This window comes from Eurytemora carolleeae, unplaced genomic scaffold (assembly GCF_000591075.1).
Source record: "Eurytemora carolleeae unplaced genomic scaffold, Eaff_2.0 scaffold945, whole genome shotgun sequence".
Classification (NCBI taxonomy): Eukaryota; Metazoa; Arthropoda; class Copepoda; order Calanoida; family Temoridae; genus Eurytemora; species Eurytemora carolleeae.
Genome location: NW_019397004.1, coordinates 144,496 through 169,255, shown reverse-complemented (window position 1 = coordinate 169,255; position 24,760 = coordinate 144,496). Strand labels below are relative to the sequence as shown.

The 24,760-nt window shown below is 34.2% G+C and overlaps 3 protein-coding genes across 5 annotated transcripts in view; all 3 read right to left on the bottom strand.

The window, feature by feature from the left end:
• LOC111711011 (uncharacterized) overlaps positions 1 to 7,186 on the bottom strand; it is a gene marked incomplete at its 3' end in the record, with an annotated part of 64,442 nt that extends 57,256 nt beyond the window's left edge. The window contains exons 1-2 of the mRNA XM_023485229.1: positions 7,145 to 7,186; positions 1,250 to 1,466 (exon numbers count right to left, since the gene is read on the bottom strand). Of these exons, the coding sequence (XP_023340997.1) occupies positions 1,250 to 1,257 (8 nt within the window). The remainder of the gene's footprint in view (positions 1 to 1,249; positions 1,467 to 7,144) is intronic.
• A 779-nt stretch (positions 7,187 to 7,965) lies between these two features.
• Positions 7,966 to 20,072, bottom strand: LOC111711016 (nascent polypeptide-associated complex subunit alpha, muscle-specific form-like). 3 transcript variants are annotated; one of them, XM_023485238.1, is made up of 16 exons: positions 20,011 to 20,072; positions 18,901 to 18,947; positions 18,283 to 18,357; positions 17,656 to 17,838; positions 17,567 to 17,601; positions 16,794 to 16,906; positions 16,318 to 16,481; positions 15,860 to 16,080; positions 14,911 to 15,087; positions 13,518 to 14,190; positions 12,987 to 13,124; positions 11,766 to 12,010; positions 11,125 to 11,204; positions 9,401 to 9,472; positions 8,648 to 8,770; positions 7,966 to 8,534 (listed from the first exon to the last, which is right to left on the bottom strand). In XM_023485238.1, exons 1-15 carry the CDS (start codon positions 20,052 to 20,054, stop codon positions 8,671 to 8,673), a joined length of 2,367 nt encoding a protein of 788 aa, XP_023341006.1. In that variant the 5' UTR covers positions 20,055 to 20,072; the 3' UTR covers positions 7,966 to 8,534; positions 8,648 to 8,670. The 3 variants fall into 3 exon arrangements, with proteins under 3 accessions (XP_023341006.1, XP_023341005.1, XP_023341007.1); XM_023485237.1 differs by having other exon boundaries at positions 7,966 to 8,770; XM_023485239.1 differs by having other exon boundaries at positions 7,966 to 8,770; positions 16,324 to 16,481.
• On the bottom strand, positions 20,064 to 24,727 carry LOC111711010 (mucin-1-like). The gene is made up of 6 exons (XM_023485227.1): positions 24,721 to 24,727; positions 23,298 to 23,362; positions 22,121 to 22,301; positions 21,758 to 21,882; positions 20,716 to 20,767; positions 20,064 to 20,465 (listed from the first exon to the last, which is right to left on the bottom strand). Exons 1-6 carry the CDS (start codon positions 24,725 to 24,727, stop codon positions 20,152 to 20,154), a joined length of 744 nt encoding a protein of 247 aa, XP_023340995.1. The 3' UTR covers positions 20,064 to 20,151.
• Between the last annotated feature and the right edge of the window lie 33 nt (positions 24,728 to 24,760).

Sequence of the window (24,760 nt, the reverse complement as noted above, 5' to 3'; positions counted from 1 at the left end):
CTCCCAGTTGTAGAAAGTAACTCTTGATATTTGTTTTGCAGAAAAATCAAATTTTCTAATCTGTGAAAAGGTTGGTGTAAACCTTTCATGTTTGACCTAACAGAATTCATAGTTTGAAATATCAGGTTGCAAAGACATAAGGATTGAAAGATCAGAGTTTTTGGCAAAGACTCAATTTTTTAGCAATTAAATGCGTTTCAGTAGATCCATAATCAGTGAAAGATTTAATGAATACTGTTGTGACAATGCTCCACTTTACATGGAAGGTCACTTGACATGTTTAATAACGTGCAGTCCCTTTATACTGATCCATTATTTAATGATTGTGGTTCAACCCTTACACCTTATATTTTTAATAACGTGCAGTCCCTTTATACTGATCCATTATTCAATGATTGTGGTTCAACCCTTACACCTTATATTTTTAATAACGTGCAGTCCCTTTATACTGATACATTATTCAATGATTGTGGTTCAACCCTTACCCCTTATATTTTTCGGAGACACTTTCTGTTTTGAATCGTTAAATTATGAACATGTTAATAAATGAACACAAATCATTCAGAGGCCGAATTTAAAGAATTTGAGCCGTGACTCAAATATGGTTGGTTTCCCTTAAAATTGTATTCAATATTTTAAGATTTAAGGCGGAACTCAATTAAAACCGGTTTTTGGTGGACTTGAGACGCGGCTCAAATTCATTAAATTCGGACTCAGATAAATGGAAGATTAAAAAAATCAATGATGAATGAATGCGTGGGGAAAAAACGTAAGGATGGATTGAATAATCAAACATAAAAAATTAATAATTAAAAAGATAAATTAATGAATTTAAAAGGCTGATGTTGATGTACATCTAAAATCGTAAAAATGTTAAAGATTAGAATAGTTTAATGAAAGAAAAATTAATAATATAACTGGAAAAAGGAATAAAGGGTTTAATAGCTGCTTACCGGTAGGTTTGGAGGGATAAATAAATGAATGGATTGATACCAAGATAAATGGATAGATGGGTAGATTGTTATAGAAGGATGTTTAGGAGGATAGGATGGGTAGATTGGTTGTTAGATGGATAGAGAGATAGAAGTATTTATTCTCCTGTATGCATATAAAGATTGAATAGATACACTACCATCCGTAATTTTATAGCTTGCAATGCTGCCCTAACTGAGGAAGGGTGTATGTGGGGGGGAAGGGTGTAAAATAATTAATCGAGGGGTGGGGTGGGGACAGGATAGTTAAAACCCACCTTGACATAGTGTCAAGTGACGTCACAGATGAGGATATTGTGTACACTAAGCACTCTGTTCGCCTGCCTGAATTCTACTGCCTGCATTCCATCTTGGGAATGGGCACCACCACCACTGCCTGAGTCATCTTAGTCTGGTATATGGACAGACCGGGGCATCGTATAGACCAAAGGATTTACAGTCACCGCTGCAACCCGGGCCAGCGTTAAAAAAAATCTGAAAAAATCACAAAATTTAATTTATAAAACAATTTGTGTTTTCAATTTTTGGGTAAAAAAGCAGATAAAATTGGAATTCCGCCTAAGGCGTCAAAAAAATAATTTTATCTAATCTTGGAATGCAAATTTTCAAAAAGCTGAATGTATAATGAAGCAGATTAAAAAGCTTATAAAATAACATTCACTAATTACTTTACTGAAATAAGGAAATAAGTTATATGCAATAAAACTTACAAACAATTTCAATCAATCAAATAAAAGAAGAGTGGTTCCATATTAAAAAACATTTGTTAAAATTAGACCATGGAAAGTGAAAAAAAAAACTTTCGCAAATTATTTTAACCAATTTGATAAAATTTTAGATTAGCAAAAAGGATGTTTTGAACTGTGCAAGTTGAAATCTAGTTTAGCTCACTATTTTAAAATCAGAACACTATTTCAAAAATAAATTTTCGCATTTAAAATATAAAAATAATTTTTTTTAAGTAAATCAACTAAATTTTTGTTCAAACATTATTCCTATCCAAATTTTGATCTTCAACTAATAAATTAACATGTTTTATGATAAAAATAATTCCCGAGTTAATAATAATCTCGACTAAAATGTTATACATCTGCTAGTGAGCAATCTATAAACATGTCTGTTTTCTAACATCTTAAATGTCTAAACATTTAACTTGAATCCAGAAAATATCTTGCTCTGGTTTTTCTGCCTGTTTTGCAAATGTGATTTCATTTTAAGTCAATAATAAATCCAGTTTATGTCAATTTCAGGAATATAAAATTTCTACAAAAAGCATCTTATTTTTTTATTCTTTTTTCGAAGTACCAAACACATACATCCCGCTTTTACTGCAGAGCTAAATGTCTTAATCATTTTACTCCTCCTAAAAGCTGGGGGTGAAATTATTCTTGCAGGTTTGGGGGTTAAAAGGACAAATCAAGCTTAAACTTGACAAGGGTAAATAATTTTTCTAGAAAAAAATACCCTTAAACCACAGCCCCATTATATTTACGCATCTCTGCCCCTTTAGTAAGAGTAAATTCAACCAATATGAAGCATAAAGTCTGACCGTGTCAACCATGTTACACCGACTAGTCCTGTCTATAGAGCTAGGTACAGTACAAACTGGGACCGGAAGGTTGACCCGGCTTGGAAATTCAAATGTACTACGGCTGCCCGTGTGTTAACATTCATTTCTAACTTATTTAACTAAATGCTCAATTTAGTTGATTAGTTAAAAAATCTTTTCAACAAACTCAAATTTTCTAATCACTATACCTTGCCAAACTGATGTTGTAAATCTTAAATATTTCAAACTTGGATTATTTGATCTAACAGAAATCAAAGTTTGAAACTAAGGTCTACAACTTTGTGCTGAAAAGATGTAGGAATTAGAAAAGCAAAGTTTGTGACAAAGACTAAATTATTTGCTGTAAATTTTAAAAAAACTTCTTTTTGTTAAGAGAACTGTCCTAGTCTACTTTGAATTCCAAAAACTGTTAAACTTAGTTCAAGCCAGGTTTAGCTTAAAAATCAATTCCTTTAAATTTTTATTTGATTGTTTTTTGTTAATGGTTTTTCCATTCATTTGAAAAATTAAAACTGAATAGTTCTTTAATATTGTTTTACAAAAGTTCCAGTAATTTTCAAATATTTTCATTCTTAACCAAAACTGTAGTATCTATAATTTATTGCTATATTCGTTATCCATTTAAAGGGACTGTAAGTGTAAATTTCAGTTTTACCAAAAGATAGAAATTCCCGATTGTCAATGGCATCCTTGAAACCTTAATCTAATCAAAAATATGGACGATAACATTGTTCTTCTAACTCAAAAAGCGTTTATTTCTGTGAATTTTTCCACTGTTTCTTAGAAATGCCCCACTTTTGCAGAGAAATCACAAATGAAAATAAACATGAACATGCATAACTGATTCATACTTGATCAGACAAAGCTCTTTTAAAGGTATCGTTGTAAATAGTGCATTGCCGTCTTTGTTTGGAGGGTCACTTTAAATTATGCTAACGGTCCCCTTAACAGTAGTATTTACTGCTATATTCATTATTCATAAAAGTCAATAAAGATTTATTTTTAGTGCAAAAATATTAATTGGTTCAGAACCAGAAGGTTTAGACAGAGTATCCTATGAAACCCGATATTTGAAACTGGGATTAAAAAATGCGACGAGGAAAATTAAATCTACAAAAATATAATTTAAGACCCCAAGAAGACCAGGCTGTGGAATCCTAGCGCACTCGTGTTACGACTTACGACGAGAAGAATAAGGAAGTGGGGAGGTTAGATAGATAGATACATGGTTGGATAAAGATGGATAGATAGATAGAGGGGGATGCTGGAGTAAAGGTTGGGATACTCTCACTTTATCAGTAGTCTACCTGGATACAGGTGTATGGGGGGGGGGATAATTCCCCCTCCTAGTTTAAGTTTCGCACCACCTACTCTCGATCAAACATTCAATACTTCAAAAATGTTATGTGTCCTTTTAATGACGCCCCCCCGCCCCCAAAAAAATTATTTAGTGGGAAATACTTAAATACTCGGAGAGAAAAAGGAGTGCAAGGATGAGTGGAATTAGAAGAAAAAACCCCCCTGACCTTAAACCAAAATGAAAGGAATACTTTAACAGGGTTACCCATAACAGTCACTTCAAACGTGAAACAAAATTTCTGGTATCCAAGGTTTCCAACAAAAAGAAAAATTAAAAAATTATTTATTTATGAAATATAACAAAAACACAAAATTAAGTGTTTCAGGAGATACGTGTCAAGGAGACTTTCATGGACTAGAGCAATTACTACAGTTTGCGGGTCGGAGGTAATACTGGTGTGGTTCGTCTTCCCTCCATCAATGGTCTGTCAATTAAAATCACAACAACAGTTTTTTTTAACCCTATACCACGAGAGCCCGAGGGTAAGGGGGGATAGTGTAAACAGAAATGTTTAATTGCAAATAGAAGATAGAGCCTGAAACTGTTGGTGATTTAACTTTATGATAAAAGCGGATTAAAGAGGATGAAAGAGAGGGGGGGATTTAAGGTCAGGCATAAATCTGGGGGAGGATAGGGGAGGGGGTGCAGTCTGGATTAAAAGGATAAGCTTAGTGCTACAAATAGAAGGTTGAATCAAGATGTATAAAGGACTAAGAGTGATCTCATATGTTACAAGCTCTACATTCCTCTCCATAGAATTTTGATCATTAAACATGCATTTTTTCTATTCAATTTCCTTCCTTATTATCATTTTACTGAAAGATTTGCAATACCCCCCCCCCCCTATACACTCCCGGCTCCCCCTAAAATCTCAGATCTAGCAGAAACAATCTGAATCTAGAAGAGTCCCCATAAGGCCTACCGGCTACCCCTATACACAGTATACAAACTGAAAAATCTGCGAAAATTTTTCTTGTTCAATTCGATTGCGTAAAGCAATGAGAAAATCGCCAGAAAATATGCACAATTCATGTGCAGTACCTTTTCAAACAGGAAACCGTAGAATATGAGTAATCTGAATATAATCGGGAATAAATATTTTGTTTGCGTACACAGTAATTGCGTATATATACGTATACATTGAGCCGCGTATAGTGGTTGTCGGTAGACTTTGCGTACACCCGAGTCGAGCCAAGGTCAAGGGTGACATGAGCATCTGAGAACGCGTATTCTTCACGAAATTTGACGCAAATCTAAATTTCAACATTTCAAATAATATTTTTACACTTTTAAGAGAAATTAGAATTTTTCTTTGATTTGATAATTAAATGAAATTAAGATGGATGAGACATGATGAGGGTAGAGGCTAATATATTTTAGGTAGGGTATTAAGCATACTATGAAAACTTGTTCCCCCATCCCATTCTATACATTCCCATCTTAACCCCCCGCTTTCTCCCCTCCCCCATTCTATACATTTCCATTCTAATCCCCCGCTATCCCCCTCCCACATTCTATACATTCCCATCTTAAACCCACACTATTCCCTCCTCAATTCTATACATTCCCATATTAACCCCCCACTTTTCCTCCAAACTTCCCATAAACCTCTCAAAGCATTATAGACATTTATGAAAAAAGTATCGGTATTACCTTTGATCGTACCTCAATCACCTTTACTATTTTGTAGCCTTGAATATAAAGATTTGAAATCTAAACCAGATACGATTCACCGACATAGGGTAATACGAAAAAGAGTCAATCGACAAACGGTTAAAGGGTAACGACAAAGAGTAAAACGACATAGGGTCAAAAAGTGCGACAAACGGACAAAAGTTCATTCAGAGTATTTTTGGTTAATTTGAACTATTTCTATGTTCATCAGAACTAGAAGCCGCAGCACTCGGTCCAGAAATTGTCCTATCCTAACCTAACCCTGAAATAATACATATAATTATGTTATGTTTTATGTTCATTTGAACTGCTAGCCGCAGCGCTCGGCCCCCTAGTCTGTCCTAGCCACAGCGCTCGGCTAAGAAATTACCCACTCCTAACCTAACCCTGAAATAATACACAAAATATGTTTTTCCATTTTAACCCTTTGTCGTGTTTTTGTAAAAAGATTCATTTCACTATTAAAAAAAAATATTTAAATTACAGCGTTTACCAACTTTTGAGGGTGAATAGATTAAAATGTCGTCGATTATAATTAAGCTTGAACGTAGTTTATTTTAAACTTTAATCAAATTATATTCCTTGCATGAAAATTTGGCTTATAGTGTTGACTTAAATGTATAAATAATATATTACATGCATATTGAACCCTTTTTTAAGTAAAAAATTAACAATACAATCATGTACTCTCCTAGACTGCACAAATACCGAGATTACACACACTCTTTTTGTACAGACACACGTGCAAGACTTCCCCCCCCCCTGATGGTAAGTAGCTAGACAAATTAACTGAAAAATTAAGTCTCTACGTCGAAAAATGGGTTACTAGTAAAACAACTTGCTTTGAAACAACATCAAATAATTTTGTCTTCCTTTTCTACAGTTTTCTGGTTCTTAACTTATATTATACTCGAACAACTTCAGTTTTTTCTGGGTCTAAGTTAACATTGCATATTTGTTTGTGTATTGTACAGCAGTACAACTGTATATGTAAATGCAGTAAACTGTATTATGTAGATGCAGTACAACTGTACTATGTAGATGAATTACAGCTATACTATGTAAATGCAGTACAACTGTACTATGTAGATGAAGTACAACTATACTATGTAGATGCAGTACAACTGTACTATGTAGAAGCATTACAACTTCACTATGTAGAATGTAGATGCAGTACAACTGTACTCTGTAGATACAGAACAATTGTACTAGATGCAGTACAGTTGTACTAGATGCAGTAAAATTGAACTAGATGCAGTAAAATTGTACCAGATCCGGTAAAATTGTTCTATAGATACAGTAAATTTGTACTATATGCAGTACAATTGTGCTAGATGCTGCAAATTGTACTAGATGCAGTACAATTGTACTAGATGAAGTACAATTGTACTTGATGCAGTAAAATTGTACTGCATCAAGTACAATTTTATTTGAATAATAACATATTTTCTGCATCCAACTTTAAGTTATTTTTGAAATATGTAGGTATATATCGTATTGTTTACAAACATGGTAAACGGGGGGTGCTTATTTCAAGCAAATGTATACCTGGAAAGCTTGAGTCCTGCACATTGCACATCTTTAAGTTCTATAATGACTGCATAAGTCTGAAAGTATAAAAAAAAAATTTAATCCGAAGTTCATAATTATGTCAGAAGTGTCAAGAAATTAAGTTTTTAAAGCATCAAATTGTTGGGAAATATTAAAAGTTTGCCGGGAAAATGTGAGAAATTGTGAAGAAAACGTAAAATAAAATATTAGGAAAGTTAGCACATTGTTTGTAAAATCTAACAAAATATTTAGCATAGCTTAGTTTATAGGGAATTGCGCAACTCTTCGTTGGTAAATACCAAAAATGGTAAAAACTAATGCCTCATGTTAATTTCGATTTATCCTTTGAAGATAAAGATAAAACCATCATTAAAAAATAAAAAATTCAGATTTCAAAGAATCTCTTTTGATTTCAGTTCAAAAAACTCGCCAAATTCTTAAATACTCTTCTTACCAAATGTTGATTTGAGAGGACCTCCGATTTTGAAAATCTAATTACATTACGATGATAAAAAATGAAACTTACATAATACTACAACTGCAATTCATTTCTAATATTCAACTTATTTTTTGTACATTTATTTTTTCTTATGTAGGAATTTTTTTTTGTTGTTGAACAATGTACTTTGTACATTTTGTAACATAAATTATCATTAAAATTAACTTAGTCTTTTTTTTCATTTAATAATATTTGTATATATATATCAAATTCATGATTGAATAAATTTGATCAAATGACCAAATAATAATAAGTTTAAAGCGTTTTTTTCAGAAAAATTCGGGTGTTCAATGTTCAGAGATCAGGGCAAAACATTTTAAACAGTTCTATTGAACAGTCTTTTTAATTTTTTATAAGCTGGTGACTTCCTTCCTTCTAGCAGATCATAATTTACATCTTTTATAAAAAGGTTTCAAAGATTTCCATAAAATGAGCCCATTAACTGCTAAGTAATGGTAATATGTTATAAAATAGTTCCATAAAAAGTTTCTTAAAACTAGTGTAGACATTTCATTAAGTTGAACAGAAAGGTATCATAAAGTTCCATAAAGTGGTTACGATATTTTTTATAAATAGTTTGAACAAATATTCTGTAGAGGTTCCCAAAAATAAGCTGGAAAGGTTCCATAATGTTCCATAGTGAGGTTCTATATGGTTTCCTAGATAGGTTCCATAAGTTCCTTAGACTCTTAGAGAGGTTCTATAGAGTTCCCTAGAGAATAAAGTTTCCTAGAATGGTTCCATAAAGTTCCCTAGTGAGGTTCCATAATGTTCCCTAGAGAGGTTCCATAAAGTTTCCTTGAGCGGTTCCATAAATTTCCCTGGAGAGGTTCCATTGAGTTCCCTAGAGATGTTCCATGAAGTTCTCGAGAGGTTCCATAAAGTTTCCTCGAGAGGTTCAATAAAGTTCCCTAGAGAGGTTCCATAAATTTCCCTGGAGAGGTTCCATTGAGTTCCCTAGAGATGTTCCATGAAGTTCTCGAGAGGTTCCATAAAGTTTCCTCGAGAGGTTCAATAAAGTTCCCTAGAGAGGTTCCATAAAGAATTTGATGAATCCTAGAAGAGCTTTGGAGGTAATGGCCTTACACTTGGTCATCTGTCTTAGCTTGGCATCACAGATAATTCTAAAAAAAATTCGACTTTACGCAATTTTAAGATAAAAAACTTTAAAAATTTTAAAATGTTGAATTCGAAATTGCTAGGATTTTTTTAATGTATGAAAAATAGAAATTATGATAGAAAAAAAAGGGTTAAACATGCTGAAAGCGGCCTCCTTTTGACAGAAAAGTAAACAATTGCAGAGGGTAAATAGCAAAAATGATTATTAAGAACCTGTTAACGGAATTTTAATTGACTTCCCCTTGAAATACGTTCATGTCTCTCCTCTCGATGATCTGAATGATTCCGCGTGGCAGAGACATTTTAAGATCATTTTTTCGCCGTAAGCCTATACTCCCCTTTAATTTTTCGCAAATACTCCCTTTAAACCTCTGTCTGAGCAAAAAACACCTGATGGTATCACTAAGATCATGAAAAATACCTGGTTTTAACACTAGGATCATTAAAAATACCTGGGGTTATCACTAGGATCATAATTAATACCTGGTTTATCCATAGGATCATGAAAAATACCTCGTTTTAACACTAGACTCATAAAAAAACCTGGTGTTATCGCTTGGATTATAAAAAATACCTTGTTTATCACTAGGATCATGAAAAATACCTGGTTTTATCACTAGGATGATGAAAATTACCTGGTTTTATCACTAGGATCATGAAGTTTCTTCTCGTGTATATAAAGCCAGGTTTTCTTGAGAGCATCATTCCTAGAACAAAGTTAAGTTAAGGAACGTTTATTGTCGTTTTTTCTTTGAAAATGTGTTGATTAAATATTGTTTACAGTGAGTTGTTTTTTTACTCTATTCAAAACTTGAGACTGATTAAAAATAGCACCTACCCCCAATATATAAAGATTATGAAAAATTATGAAAAAATTTAGAATTTACAAAGAAATTATAAAAATAGGTTTAAAAGCTAGCAGACTATTATCGTGTTTTTTTATTCAGTCATTATCCACCTCCCCATCTCTGCATTCCCTTTTGTAAATATTTATGTACATAATTTTAAAAGAAATCGAAACTTATAATTCAACTGACCCTCCAGAACTAACAAAGAACCAAAAGCTTGCGATTTATTAGGTTTGGCCGCATCGTTCATCAGTAATATCAATGATATCAGTAATAAAAAAACTTAAAAATATTAATAAGATGTTTAAGAAACATATTTTTATTGGATACAATTGATGACAGATAAAAAAATGAAAATATGAATGATAACTAATAAGTAAATATTAATAAAAAACATATTAATATTTACTTTGGTCAAAATTTTTAAATTTCATCAGATAAATTTTCTTTAAAAGCTGTATTTTCAAAATTGAATTAAATTTTTTATTCAAAACCTTATCTGCAAACATAACGTCGTAATACTTTTTAACATCTAAAAATTACTATGTAAAAATTGAATCTGATTTTAAATAAATATCTAGATTTTAAAATATGAAAATGAGAGCTAAATCTTAGCTACATTTTTTTTATTAGTTTACTCCGACTTTTTAACATTAACACTTTATTTTCAACACCATCCCAGAAAAAAAAATGTGGGGGTGAGTCACTTAAAATATATCACACTAGTCAAAACTAGTTTTTAAACTAAACCTTTCGGCTGATATGAATGCATGAATGTTACGATTAGTGCATCGATAATACAGGGAACTTGCAGGTCTACAGAGTACACGGTGTCCCAATAAACATGAGAATTATGTGAAATATTTAATCGTCTTCAATTGTCTATATTTAAAGTGTGAAAAAGGAAGAACAGCATTATTGAAGTCTACTGTTTGTGTATTTAGAGATATTTTTTTAAAAAGACACCATGCAAGCAAAATCAAACGTAAACCACCATAAAAATTGTGATATGTCCTCTTTAAAAACCAGAATCAGAGTAACGCTAGAAAAGATATCATCGATTATCCGTCTAAAAAGTGATGAATTCTGTTAATTTCATTGTTTGTCTGCAAGGCATAAATGCAAAGGCAACTTTAATAGAGAAACAACAATTAAAAATTATCAATTTTAGCTAGAAAAATTAGAGATAATCATTCTTACTTGATCAAAGATCTAAAAGCATCTGAAAAAAAGATCTAAAAATAAAGTCCCTTGGACTTACGTCTCCACAAGGGACTGTAATAGTAATTTCAAGTGACCCTCCAGGTAAACATGGCAATGCTCGAAACCTTTTAATTCTAAATTTTCGGTAAAATGCGCCAGTTACTTTTATAGAGAAACCACAGTTGAAAATTTTTAGTTTTCAAAATTATAAACATTGATATCTAATTCATATCGCGTCGTTGTGAATCGGGCAATCTTTGCATGGTGTGTCGCTTTAAATTACGCTAACAGTCCCTGTAATTATGCACCTGCTCATCTTCTTAGCTTTGCAGATAGTTGCCAAAGGCTCAAGAAGTCTCTTTGGTGTCACTCCAATCCGTTTACGCTCCTGGATTAGAACACTGTACAATCAATCAATACTGTAATCTTTACAGTTACACTGAACAGTATTGTAAAATTAAAATCATATTGATTAAAAAAAATTCCCCAGAAATAGCCAAAGGCCCAAAAGCCAAATAATTAAAAATGTCGGAGCTAAAGTTCACCAAGATAAGATTCGTTCACTTTCTACTGTGACATAATTTATCATGAACAAAAAATATTTAGTAAAATCTATGAGATCATACAAAGCCTTGTTAAAAATTTGCTGAAGTTCAGTCTATGTCGTATTGTTTAAAATTAAACATGTTGACTGTTGAGCTGTCCTAAAACGTCACAATAAAACAACACGATCTATCAAAATGATTGAACAAATTGTTTCACTGCATCTTTCGTTTTGGATATAAAGTTCAGATCTTATGCCAGAGTACTAATATTGCACAGTATAATTAAAATTATAAAAGTATAAGGTTTTCAAATATGATAATTTCTCAGATTCTTGTAAAGCCTCTTAAAACAAGGTAAAAATATTGACTGTTTAAATAAACGAACTCTAGTTCCAACCCCTAACCTGTTCTTTCGTTCCAGGTTCCTTCTTTACAGTTACAGGTTTCTTTTCAGATTTGGAGTTCAACACCTTCTTGGATTTGGCAGGGTTGGGTTTAATAGACGTTGGTTTAGATTTGGAACGCACTGGTTCCGGTTTGGTTGTGGACGGTTTGGCGTGGGTTGGTTTGTCTGGAGAGGGAGGTTCAGGGTTGGGTTCAAGGTCTTTCCTTTTCCGAGGTGTACAGCTAGCTGAGGATAACAGCAAACCTTTATAAGATTTTACTTTATTCAGGGGTTTATATTTTAATACTTCCCCCCCCCCCCCACCTTTTCTCCTAGTAGATAATTTCTAATAGTAATGTATTTTAGAAGGAAAATTAGAGATTAAATTAATATAAACGGATTGCTGAAAGCATAGCTTCAAGACACTCTCCATGTAAAGATGACAATGCCCGATTCACAACAGTAACCTTAAAAGCTTTGTCTGATCAAGTTTAAATCTATATATAAATTTGGCTTGTCTGTCTGTCTGTCTGTTTGTATCCAATAAACGTCAAAACGGCTGAACCGATCGGGCCCAAATTTTTTGTGGGACATCTAGGGACCCCAGGGCAGGTTAATGAATGATTGAAATTTTAAATATTTGTCTCAATCAAAATTTGATCGTCATTAAATTTTTTTTAAATTTTGAAAATCCGCGAAATTTTTGTGAAAATCCGCGAATTATTTTTGTTTTGTTTTACGATGTACACAAAGAGAACATGTTCACAATTAATTTAGAAGATGGGCGCGAAGCGCCCTCTAAGGCTAGTTATATATATTCATCTTATTAACTTTTTTGTAGTTTCTTTGCAAAAGTGACTTGTGTGTGAAACATATAGGAATTGTAGGAATTAAACACTTTTTAACCTATAAAAATGACATTATCTTCCGCATTATTGATCAGATGACAGTTTCAAGGTGTTAGTTGTGAATCAGACAAGGCCATCTTTGCATGAAGGATCATTAGAATTATTACGCTTACAGTCCCGTTTAGTTTCTATAGTTTAAGGGGACCATCAATTATAATTTGCAATGAAAAAATACTTTTGTTTTTCATAAGGTTAGAAGATATCCAGTTTCAAGTTTCTAGTTATAGTAACGGTGAATTTCCTAAGAAACATATTTGATTTTTGAGAGGATAATACATTTTGGCAGATATGTGTAAAAAAAACCGGACAACAGTTTGCAAATTAAATTTTACCTTTTTTGATTCCAAGTTCTAGAACTTCTAGTAGTTTGTTTGTAACATGAGTAATATTCTCCTTGGGTTTGTATTTGCGGAGAACGAAGAGAAGTATTTCTAGCTTTGTACACCCCTCTCCGCCAACACGGTTCATCTCTAAATCAAAATAAAGAATAAAAGATGTTCCCGCATTTTTTTTGGGGGGTGGGGGGAGGGAATTTTGAGCCGCAATTCATATGACTCATTTTTGGAAATGTTTAGCAAAACTGAACTTCTGTAATTATTACATTCACTAAGGTAAAAACGGGATGTTTGCGTTATTTTTTAGGATTTTTGAAAGAAAATTAATTTTTGACAAATGGAGGACGTTCAGAACAGAAAAATATTTTAGATCTGGTGTTCAACATCCGGTGATTGGGAAATCAAATAAACTAAAAAGCATATCTCATTAACGAGACTAATTACTAAATATTGTATTATTGTCTCCGCCTCCCGCTCCCCTCATTACTTCTTTAACCTTTAGAGATCAATATTTATTAGTTCCTGTACCTAGAAGCGCTTGTCTTATCATTGCCGTGTAAGGAGGCTTTGAAGGAGACGTCCTCTCTCCGTCCTGGGATTCCTCCCGTCCCCTATATCCGGGAAACAGGACAAACTCCTCCTTCCTGATTTTCCTTGTCCTGGAGGAGGGCGTTACCACCAGGTTAGTGGGGGAGGCGTGTCCGTTAGTCAGCTCAACAGGTTTAGCAGGACTATGGATAATTCTCACCGTGCTGTTCACATCTTTTATAGGAGATATGATAGACTTGGCAGAGCTTTCTGTTATTTCGGGCATTTTCGAGGGAGACCTGAGGGCGCTTAAAGGCTTTACAGAGATTTTTTGCGGCGACACTATTTCTGGTTTAGGAGTGATAGTCCTAGGTCGGGAAGATTTAGGACTCACAGTCTCTTTTTTAACTTCAATAGGTTTGGACTTGGGACTTTCTTTGCTTGCGACCGGAGAGTTTTTCTTCGGCTTGTCACTTTCACTTTTAGCCTTGACTTTTACAACTTTAACCGTGGTTTCCTCGTCATTTATAGGCGTTCTTTTCCTCTTTACTCCTTTCTTCTCCTCCACTGGAGATTCTTGTTTAGGGGAACTTTCTTTAGATCGCTTTCTTTCCCGGGAAGGTTTTAGTTTAGGTTCTTCAGGTGTCAGGGTTTTTGGAGAGCTGTCCCCTTTCTAAAACATTGTGAAGATATATTTTAGATAGACTTAAAGAGACTGTAAGCGTAATTTCAAGTGAACCTCCATGTAAAGTTTAGAACAGTACCCTTGAAACCTAAATCTGATCAAAAATGTGGAAAATGAAGTCGTTTTTCTGATTCGGAAAGCGTCGATTCTGATCATTTCCCCATTCTTTAGCAAAGAAACCACATGTCAAAATTGACGGTTTTCACATTGTGTTAAATTCTTCAGACAAAGCTTTTTAGGGTAACGTTATAAATAGGGCATTGCCATGCCATCTTTGCATGGAGGGTCACTGGAAAATACGCTTACAGTCACTTTAAATCTTACTTCTTAAAAAACTACCATACATTGCTGGTCACTCCCTTTAATGGCAACTTATTTCATGTGGAATGAGAAGGAAGAACATTTTTTTTATTTCATCACTTTATTATTAAGTGATACATATCATATCAGGGTTACCCACAAAGGATGAGACTTCAGAGACGATTGTACAGCATTTGTACTGCCTGTTTCCTTATATTCTTGATTCACTGCAACTGTAAACTTCTTTGTTTCTTTAGCCAAATCATTAAATAAGCCATTAAATTACTAAATGATACTTAATTTAACCTTGGGATCGTCATATTTAAATTTTTGTTCGTTTTTACAGTCTCATCCTTTGTGGGTAACCCTGTACAAAAAACATGTTTTCCGTTCTCCTAAAAGACTCACCTTCAGTTTGGCTTGTGGTACCACAGTAACTTCAGATATATCTTTTCTCCTCTTTCGCGGATTAACAGTCTTCTCTTTTATCTGTTCATTAACGATTTCTTCAACTATCGATATATCATCTGCAGATTTCTCAAACTCGTCTTTTAAATACAGTGAGGCGTCCTCAGAATTAATAACCTGAAGAAAAATGCAGTTAAATTTGTTAGTACTTAAGATTCCTACTAACAGCTAAGCTCACTTGTATTGAGGATATCAAGATCAATGCTTGATCTCTATCTTTTGTAAATCTGCAGATTAATTTAATCTTTACTTGATATCATGCATGGTAATTCTACCCAGTCAGTGGTTGAAAGGAGGAGTAAGCGAACGAAAGATATGAAAAGTTCTACTTTTTTATAGATTTTCAAAAAATGTAAAGTGTCCACAGTGGATATCGAGGTCAAGCAATAGGGATTATGAGTATACAACACAAAAGTTCCCAGCTCACTGCAGTGCTTAGGATCCATTTAATTTGTATGCGGATCCACAGTCCGCACTGGAAAAAAATGGATCCTGATTCAGGTCAGGAACATTTTTATAGCAACGCAAAATTGACAAATTATATTTCTTCTTTTTTTCGCTTATTATTATGCCTAAAATTGACGAACCATTAAGAGATCAGGAAATTTGTATTACCTCTCTTTTACAACAATTCAAAGGGTTTTGCAGTTTTTAGTTGATATTTAGCCCCATAGATCCGGATGCCGCATATTTTTGCGGATCCGGATCCAGGAAGCCAAAATCTTGCGGATCCAACGGATCCAGATCCGGGAACATGAACACTGCAGCTCAGAATCAATCAATGGAGATATTTTCATTTCTTATTGTTAAAAAAAGATAAAGCCCCCCCCCCCCGGGCCCCCTCCAACTGGACAAACCCTGTATACCGCCCCGTGATCTAATCCTGTACCTTCATCCCTGCCAGATCCTTCTTGAGAAGCTCATCAGTACTATTTATCCTAGCTGCTGCTCCACCCTCAAACCTCAGCTTTACAGGACTCTTCTTCGTAACAGCTGCTTCGGATACAGCAGCTCCTGTTGAAGAATCAGTAGCTCCTGCAGAGAAGAAGCTGCGAATATCACGCTGCTTTCGTTTTGATTCCGGGGTTCCGCTTAGCTGTCCTCCCGTTCCTGGTTTAAAGGGTATATATTTTCTTCTTACATCCCCTCCACACTTTTGAAAAATCATATTTTTCTCAGCATATGTTGTTGGCATGTTCGCGTGGAGAAAAATAGCAATTTTAATAAGTATTTTCAAAAAAAGAGAAAAGAACTTTTTTTAAAAGTATAATGAGGGGAAAAATTTTGACTTTCCTTCCAGAACTAAATCTTCAAACCCCCCCCCCCCTTGTGAATTCTTGTATATACCCCTGCCTGGTTTAGATCTTGACGGAGACATAGACAAGGATGATTCTAACTTCTCCTTCTTAACCACCGGCTCTATACTCTTCTTCTTCCTTGTAACCTTCACATCTTTCATCTTCTCTTTCTTTTTCTTCCAGCTTTCCACACTTTTCCCCGATTTTTCAGAACTTAAAATAAATAAATGTAAAAAAATTTATTTAATTATTTATTTATTTATCATGGCAACCCTAAAACCACGAAAGGAGTTAGATATCACGCCCGTCAGCACCTTCCTGTATAGCTAAATGATACATGGTCATGTTTTAGGTAAGGCCTGGTAATTCAATAATTCAATGAAAATCTGGGAATTTAAATCGAAGATTTTTTCTAAAACATTTATTCATTTTGTATTAAAAAAATCCAAAAAATATTTAAAAATGATTTTTTAGATACACATTAATTAAAATCTAATATTTTCGTAAGAAAGGGTGACCTCTGACCTTTTATCCACTCCCTGGCTAGGCTGGTTGGCCTCGGTCTCCTCCTGGAGGTCAGGAGACGTCAAGAACTCGTCAGTTAGTCCGTCCTCCAGGTCTATCAGTGGAGGCTCAACCTTTAAAGGGACGTTAAGCGTAATTTCAAATCTTTGACTGATCAAGGATGTCGAACAAATCCCTCTTAATCTACTTGAACGCTTTTAAAACACTTAGTATTTTAGATCAATCACGTTCTAAAAGCGGCAGAATATAATAATTAACTTTTAAATGTTTAAAAGCCCGCTTTAAACGTAAAAACAGTCGATACTTTGAGTTGCGTAAGTAATAGATCAGATACGTTGAGGTTACTCTGTACACAGCGTACAGGATGAGTTTTAGAGAAATTCAAGCGGGTTAATATGTTTGAATGAAGATATCTTTATACTCGATGAACAGTCGCAAGTTTCAAGGGTATCGTTGTAAATAGGACATTGCCGTCTTTGCATGGAGGGTCACTTGAAAATACAATAAAACACTTTAAATAAGTGATATGGTACGGTGGTAGGCGTTTATATCAATATAATGCGGACGACTTTTGATTTCAATTTTTATTCAAGCACACAAAAACATGGAAACAAAGAGAAGCTGCCAATTAAAAAAACTTTTCTTTAATTACTTGTAAACTTGTAATTCGAAAAAAGATTGATAACAATTAAAACTTCAACAAAACAGTCGTCTTCATTTTATTGTTAAAATCGCCAACCACCGTAGATAATTTTTGAAGAAAAAACCCTTACCTTAGATGCTTTTTGAGATTTCAGATTTGCAGCACCTTAACAAAATAAAATAAAATCTTTTTTTAATTAATTAATTTATTTTTTATCACCTTGTTTTCCATAAACACATTTAAAAACATATTCTAGGTTCGTTGGATTATCTCGAGAAAATTCGCAATTTTCACACGCGCATTTTCTTGGACAGCTGACGAGCTGACGTTTCTCTAACAGTTGGGACAGATGCTGCTTTCCGTTGTGCTTAATAGCGATCTTCCAACTCTGGCTCTTCCCACCTTAATACAAATATATTAAAATGTGTGAAATTACTGTAAAACAACCCGGAAATTAACACATATACTGTACAGGTGGATCCGCAAAGGATGAGACTTAAGAGACGACTGTGCGAAATCTAATCAATCTTTTTTTCTCATTATTTCAAGATCATATTAAAGTCGAAACGTTAGATCATTACGCATTAAAATTTTAAATTCGTTCTTCTTCAAGGTCGTCATTAAAGCCTAATATTCTTTAAGAGTAACTAAATTAGGATATAAAAAAAAGTGGATCATTATTAAAATCATGAAAAATGGGAATGGTAATTATACTCCCGAAACGTAGTAAAAGTTTGGTTGAGAATCTAATTGAATTTTCATTAATACACTAATTTTCTAACTGTTTGATTGATTGATTGACAACCTGACTTGATTGATTTATTGATTGATTAATCTATAAAATACCTAAAGCTGCGAATTCTATAGGATTGAGCAAAAAACCAGGAACCATCGAGTGTTCTATACAGCGGCTAGTTCCACCTTCAAATAAATAATTAGACTTCTATAGTCGAAGGCCGAATTTAAAGAATTTGAACCGCGTGGCTGAACCGCCAAAACCGGTTCCTTGAGCGTCGGCTCAAATCTCGAAACATTCCAGTTGAACCAACCGTGTTTGAACTGTCTCAGACGTAAACTTAAATACTTAATTGGTTTTAACTTCGCAGGTAGGAGTGAATTGGTTTAAAATTTTGAGTTTAACTCATTTCATCCATTCTAAAATCAAAGCTTTTCGTAAATTTATAACTTCAGAGTCATTAACTTGCGATATTTTTATAGGGGGGGGGGGGGCGGTGAGAAAGAGATTAAGAAATTGTGCGATGAAAAAAATTAGACAGTAGGAAAAGAAAAAGAATCTGTGATTAAAATTTTCATATCTTCGAGTCTATTTCTATCCTCACGTATCTAGAGTTAATGTTCATATCTTTGAGTCAAATTCTGTCCTCACAGTTACTAGAGTAATTTTCATATCTTTGAGTCAATTTCTGTCCTCTCAGTATCTAGAGTTCACATATTTTGTTGTACCTGAACTGAACTTATTGATCTTAAGCTTGCCAACTTCAACTCCACAACTGTTCAAGAAACACACAAACAATTATTCTTTATGTTTTGGTGACAGAATAATTATTCTTTATGTTTTGGTGTCAGAACAGGAAAATTCTAGCAATGTTGAAGCAACTAAGCCTTTGAGTCAAAACATTTTAATAAAAAAAGTTGTTTATTTAAAGCATGAAGATGTGTTATGATCATTAAATCGTAAAAAAATACTTTCTCCTTTTCAAAATACATTGATAAATGGGGATGATTTTTTGAGAAAATGATCAATTAAATTTTAATTCGCAAATTCTTTGGAACTTCCTAGAGTTTCGTAAAAATTCGGCTACTTTATTGAAAATAATTTTTACTAAAAATACGTACATTTTTTGTTTCTTAAACTAGGTGGAAACATGAGTTATCTATATTCCTTTAATGTCATTTCCTTTAACCAAATTAAGTTAACAAGAATGTCAACAAATACATATAATTTTTATCTTGATTGCAAAATCAGGGAACGAATTCGCATCCACATATAGGATTATATAAAAGAAATTTAATGTTTGTGATTCTAATGCGCGTTTTTGTTAATGAGATAGCAGAAGTTTTGTGCATTTCAAATGTTTATAAAAATGTAAATTTGTTCACTTTCAGCAGAATGCAGGTTCGAAAATACATTCTAAAGTATCATTTGAAAATATTTAATGTAAATAATAAACTGTACAATTTAAGTCGAGCATTTCTTACCCCTTAACTGAGAAGAAACAGCGGAAATGTTGTCATGTTTTCTTTTGCTTTTTGTTTTTCAATATTAGTTATTAAAATATTAATTTGTTCCTTAATATATCATATTTATTTAAAAACGTTTCTCAAATGCCTATCTTGTATCAAACTAAATATAATCAAGTCGATATTTATTACTTGGTTTAATAATTATCTAAAAAATGAAATTATTGAGATTAAATTCCTAATCTCTGAATGGTCAATCATGTTAAAAAATTAAAAAAGCGAAAAAGCGCTGGAAAATATATTCAAAAATTTTCAAGTTGAACATGTTATCTACACTTAAAATAAAACTCTGTAGAATAGTTTGTGTATTCCCTGACATCAATACAGGTCCCTTCTTTATCTACTTCAGCCGCCATTTCCTTTTATCTGAAACTGAAAATCCGGGAAATCCGTTTATAACGAAAGTGTAAAATTTATTGTTAAAATATCAAATAATAATTACTTTCACATAATTCATCTTCTGTTATTATAGTAGTTGTGTTGGCCCACTCCTGGGGGTGGGGGCCGAGCCCCACCTGGAGGTGGTCTAGTCCATTGCCCCTGAAAGGGTGGGGCACCAGCATACCCCGCCGGCGGGTAGGCGTGAGGAGCAGGACCGCCGCCGTACTGCGCTGTTGCTGCTGGCGTTTGAGAATAAGGCGATTGAGCTACAGTAGTTTGTCCATATTGCGGCTGTGCGGCCACGGCAGGAGAATATTGTGGCTGTGCGGCCGGCTGTTGAGAATACTGTTGAGGGGTTTGCAGTGGGGGAGCAGAGCTGTAGTTTCCTACAAAATCATATTTATTTTTCTCCTATTAGAAAAAATATGGGAAATTTATCTAGATTTTTTAAATAAACATTATAAAAACAAACAAAAACCGGTTTGACCATAGTTTTTGAGTTTGACATAATATATCTAGAACAGTTGCAATTTTACAGAATTAAATGATTAATTAACAAGCTTTTTCATTTATTGTTGGTCTAGTGTATATAATAAATTAATGATATAATTATAATGTTTTAATATCAAAACTTACCTTGATACGCATAGGTTGGAGGTAGTTGGTGGTACCCTGGTACACTCGTTGTCTAAATAATATAAATAAAGAAATTTAAATTTTTTCTAATTAAACTGCTAATTACACCTTAAACATTAATTAGGTTTAATGTAATTGACTTTTTAAATGTTTGCAAAACTGTAAAGGGTTTAATACAAGGATATGGACAATTTGACCAATTTCTTAGTCTTGCTACCATAAGTCATCTCTATCGCTACACTGCGCGGATAGGGCGTAACTATAGTCACTATAGAGTTACTATGGTTGTACAATGTTCAATGTAACTATGGTAGCACGACTAAGAATTTGGCCCCTTGTGTGTTACAACATAGCGAAAAAACCTGGAATTATAAAACTTAAACGAGGTAATTTGCCGAGTACGTTCCTTGCATGGATAAGGGCCGTCCTAATGATTTCCTATCGGTGACGATAGTTTGGCCCCTAGATGTCTCACGTAAAATTCTTATCTGATAGATAGATAATTAGGACGCAAACAGTCGGAGACGTCATCTGTGTGAAACCTATACCTAAAGCCCTATTTAGGAAGTAACGAGGAGTGACGAACCCAGTGCTCACACAAACCTTGAACTACAACAGGAGCTGGATCCACATCTAATCATCAATCCTCATCTTCAAGCTGCAGAAGTTATAAAGTACTTTCTATTTAACTCTATATTTAGCCATGTTTAACGAATATTTTACCTTGTTNTGGATATTTACAGAAACAAGCGCGTGAGAAATGGGTATGATGACTGAGCCTGCGTCCGGCATTTGGCGTGAAGACCTAATTGAAAATTAGGTGAGAAATGCACAATCTGTTCGACCATTGTAATGTTTATAAGAAACCAACTAGGCTCTGATTGGTTTAAAAGCAAACGTATATATTTTTCGGGCCGCTACTTAAGTGTACTCTATTGCTGGAATTTGCCGACAACATTTACCTGGGGGTAGGGAGCAGGTAAAGGTTCACCTGCCATTTACTTGGGGGTAGGGAGCAGATGAAAGTTGACCTGGTAATTACCTGGGGGTAGGGAGCAGGTGACGGTTGACCTGTCGGCGCCTGGGCCGGATATCCCGTATATCCAGGGTACGCAGAGTACGCCGGATGTACAGGTGGTGTGCTTCCTGTCTCAGCTGCTGTGCTTCCTTAAATTAAATTATAATTTTTTATATTTGAAAATAAAAATTATTTATTTGTATATTTACTGGTGGTTTTTAAACAATTTATATGTCATGAATTAAAGAAAGGGTACACATAAAAAATTTGTTAAGATCTGCATTATGCCAAATCATTAAATCAGAGGATATCAATGTGATTAACAGTTTCTAACAAATTTCATAACAATGCGGTTTTTTTCAAATACACCCTATCTTATGATTATACCTTCTCCCTGGATTGGAATTGTGATAAGGTTGGATTGTCTTGTATTGATCACGGCAATATGGTTCCCCGCCGCGTTCCTGTACTGAGCCGTGGTCACAGGACTGTAGGGGGGCGGAGCACTGGCCGAGTAGGCGGGGGAGTTGGCAGAATTTGCAGCAGCAACCGCGGCGGCTAAACTTGCCTTCATAACAAAACATTAAAACTAAACAATTTCGAATTTTTTTAATTCTATCTTTTTTTTACTTTTTATATGCATGCAAATTTTGTTCTTCGGTTACTGCAATCAAATAAATACAAGCTAATTAAGGGTAAAACTTTTTAATCCTGATGATTGAGCCGTTTTGGCGTTTATTAAGAACACAACCNTTTTTTTAAACTGTACACTGTAGTGTACAGTTTAAAAATATATTTGAAACATTTCTCTGCTCTGGTCACATATCTCAAGGATTTAGGTTTATAAAACATTGGTATTGGAAACCTGTCAGAACTATCAGATAATACATCTTTGATAACACTGTTCATAAATATAAAAAGTAATATATTCACTATTCACACTTATATATATATATATATATTGTAGAAGCCTGGTTTTTAGTTATAAGAAAATATATATAGATCTATATATATATTTGTTGTTGTTCAAAGAATTTGACTACTGAGGATCGTCATGAGGCGTGAAATATTATGTTTAGTATAATTCTTCTTTAATAAAATGTGAAATTTAAAAACTGAAATATATATACATGTAAATATAATAAAACTCCTATATGTAAGATTATAGTTATAGCTGGCCAAACGGCTGGACCAAATTGGCTGAAATTTGTTTTCAAATTTTTTTTTAAGTTCCACTAGAAACACCGGGCACTTGAGCTAGCAGTATATTATATATCTATAAACATAAAAACGGCTGAACCGATCAAGCCCAATTTTTTTGTGGGACCTCGCGTGACCCCAAAGAAAATTTATGGACGATCAAATTTTCAAAATTTGCCTCTAACAAAATTCGATTTTTGAACATTAAGAAAATCCACGAAATTTTTTATAAAATCCGTTAAATTTGTTTTTGTTTTTGTTTTACAATATATTCAAAGAAAACATGTTCAGAATTGAAATAGAAGATGGGCCCAGCCTGGTATATATATAAATTATAAATACATCGATGTGTAAACAGATGTACCTTGCTCAAAGAATTGACTGCGTTCCTAATTGCGTCGCTTGTCGTTACCTCCTTTTTTTCTCCGCCTCTAAACAAAGAGAAGATAACATTTATACAGGGGGTGTATATTTATACAGGGGGTGTATATTTTATACAGGGGGTGTATATTTATACAGGGNTAACCTATCTGGTAACCTATCTGGTAACCTATCTGGTAACCTATCTGGTAACCTATCTGGTAACCTATCTGGTAACCTATCTGGTAACCTATCTGGTAACCTATCTGGTAACCTATCTGGTAACCTATCTGGTAACCTATCTGGTAACCTATCTGGTAACCTATCTGGTAACCTATCTGGTAACCTATCTGGTAACCTATCTGGTAACCTATCTGGTAACCTATCTGGTAACCTATCTGGTAACCTATCTGGTAACCTATCTGGTAACCTATCTGGTAACCTATCTGGTAACCTATCTGGTAACCTATCTGGTAACCTATCTGGTAACCTATCTGGTAACCTATCTGGTAACCTATCTGGTAACCTATCTGGTAACCTATCTGGTAACCTATCTGGTAACCTATCTGGTAACCTATCTGGTAACCTATCTGGTAACCTATCTGGTAACCTATCTGGTAACCTATCTGGTAACCTATCTGGTAACCTATCTGGTAACCTATCTGGTAACCTATCTGGTAACCTATCTGGTAACCTATCTGGTAACCTATCTGGTAACCTATCTGGTAACCTATCTGGTAACCTATCTGGTAACCTATCTGGTAACCTATCTGGTAACCTATCTGGTAACCTATCTGGTAACCTATCTGGTAACCTATCTGGTAACCTATCTGGTAACCTATCTGGTAACCTATCTGGTAACCTATCTGGTAACCTATCTGGTAACCTATCTGGTAACCTATCTGGTAACCTATCTGGTAACCTATCTGGTAACCTATCTGGTAACCTATCTGGTAACCTATCTGGTAACCTATCTGGTAACCTATCTGGTAACCTATCTGGTAACCTATCTGGTAACCTATCTGGTAACCTATCTGGTAACCTATCTGGTAACCTATCTGGTAACCTATCTGGTAACCTATCTGGTAACCTATCTGGTAACCTATCTGGTAACCTATCTGGTAACCTATCTGGTAACCTATCTGGTAACCTATCTGGTAACCTATCTGGTAACCTATCTGGTAACCTATCTGGTAACCTATCTGGTAACCTATCTGGTAACCTATCTGGTAACCTATCTGGTAACCTATCTGGTAACCTATCTGGTAACCTATCTGGTAACCTATCTGGTAACCTATCTGGTAACCTATCTGGTAACCTATCTGGTAACCTATCTGGTAACCTATCTGGTAACCTATCTGGTAACCTATCTGGTAACCTATCTGGTAACCTATCTGGTAACCTATCTGGTAACCTATCTGGTTCGCGTCTCATTTTCATTCGTTCATAAAGTAAAATTTCGGATCA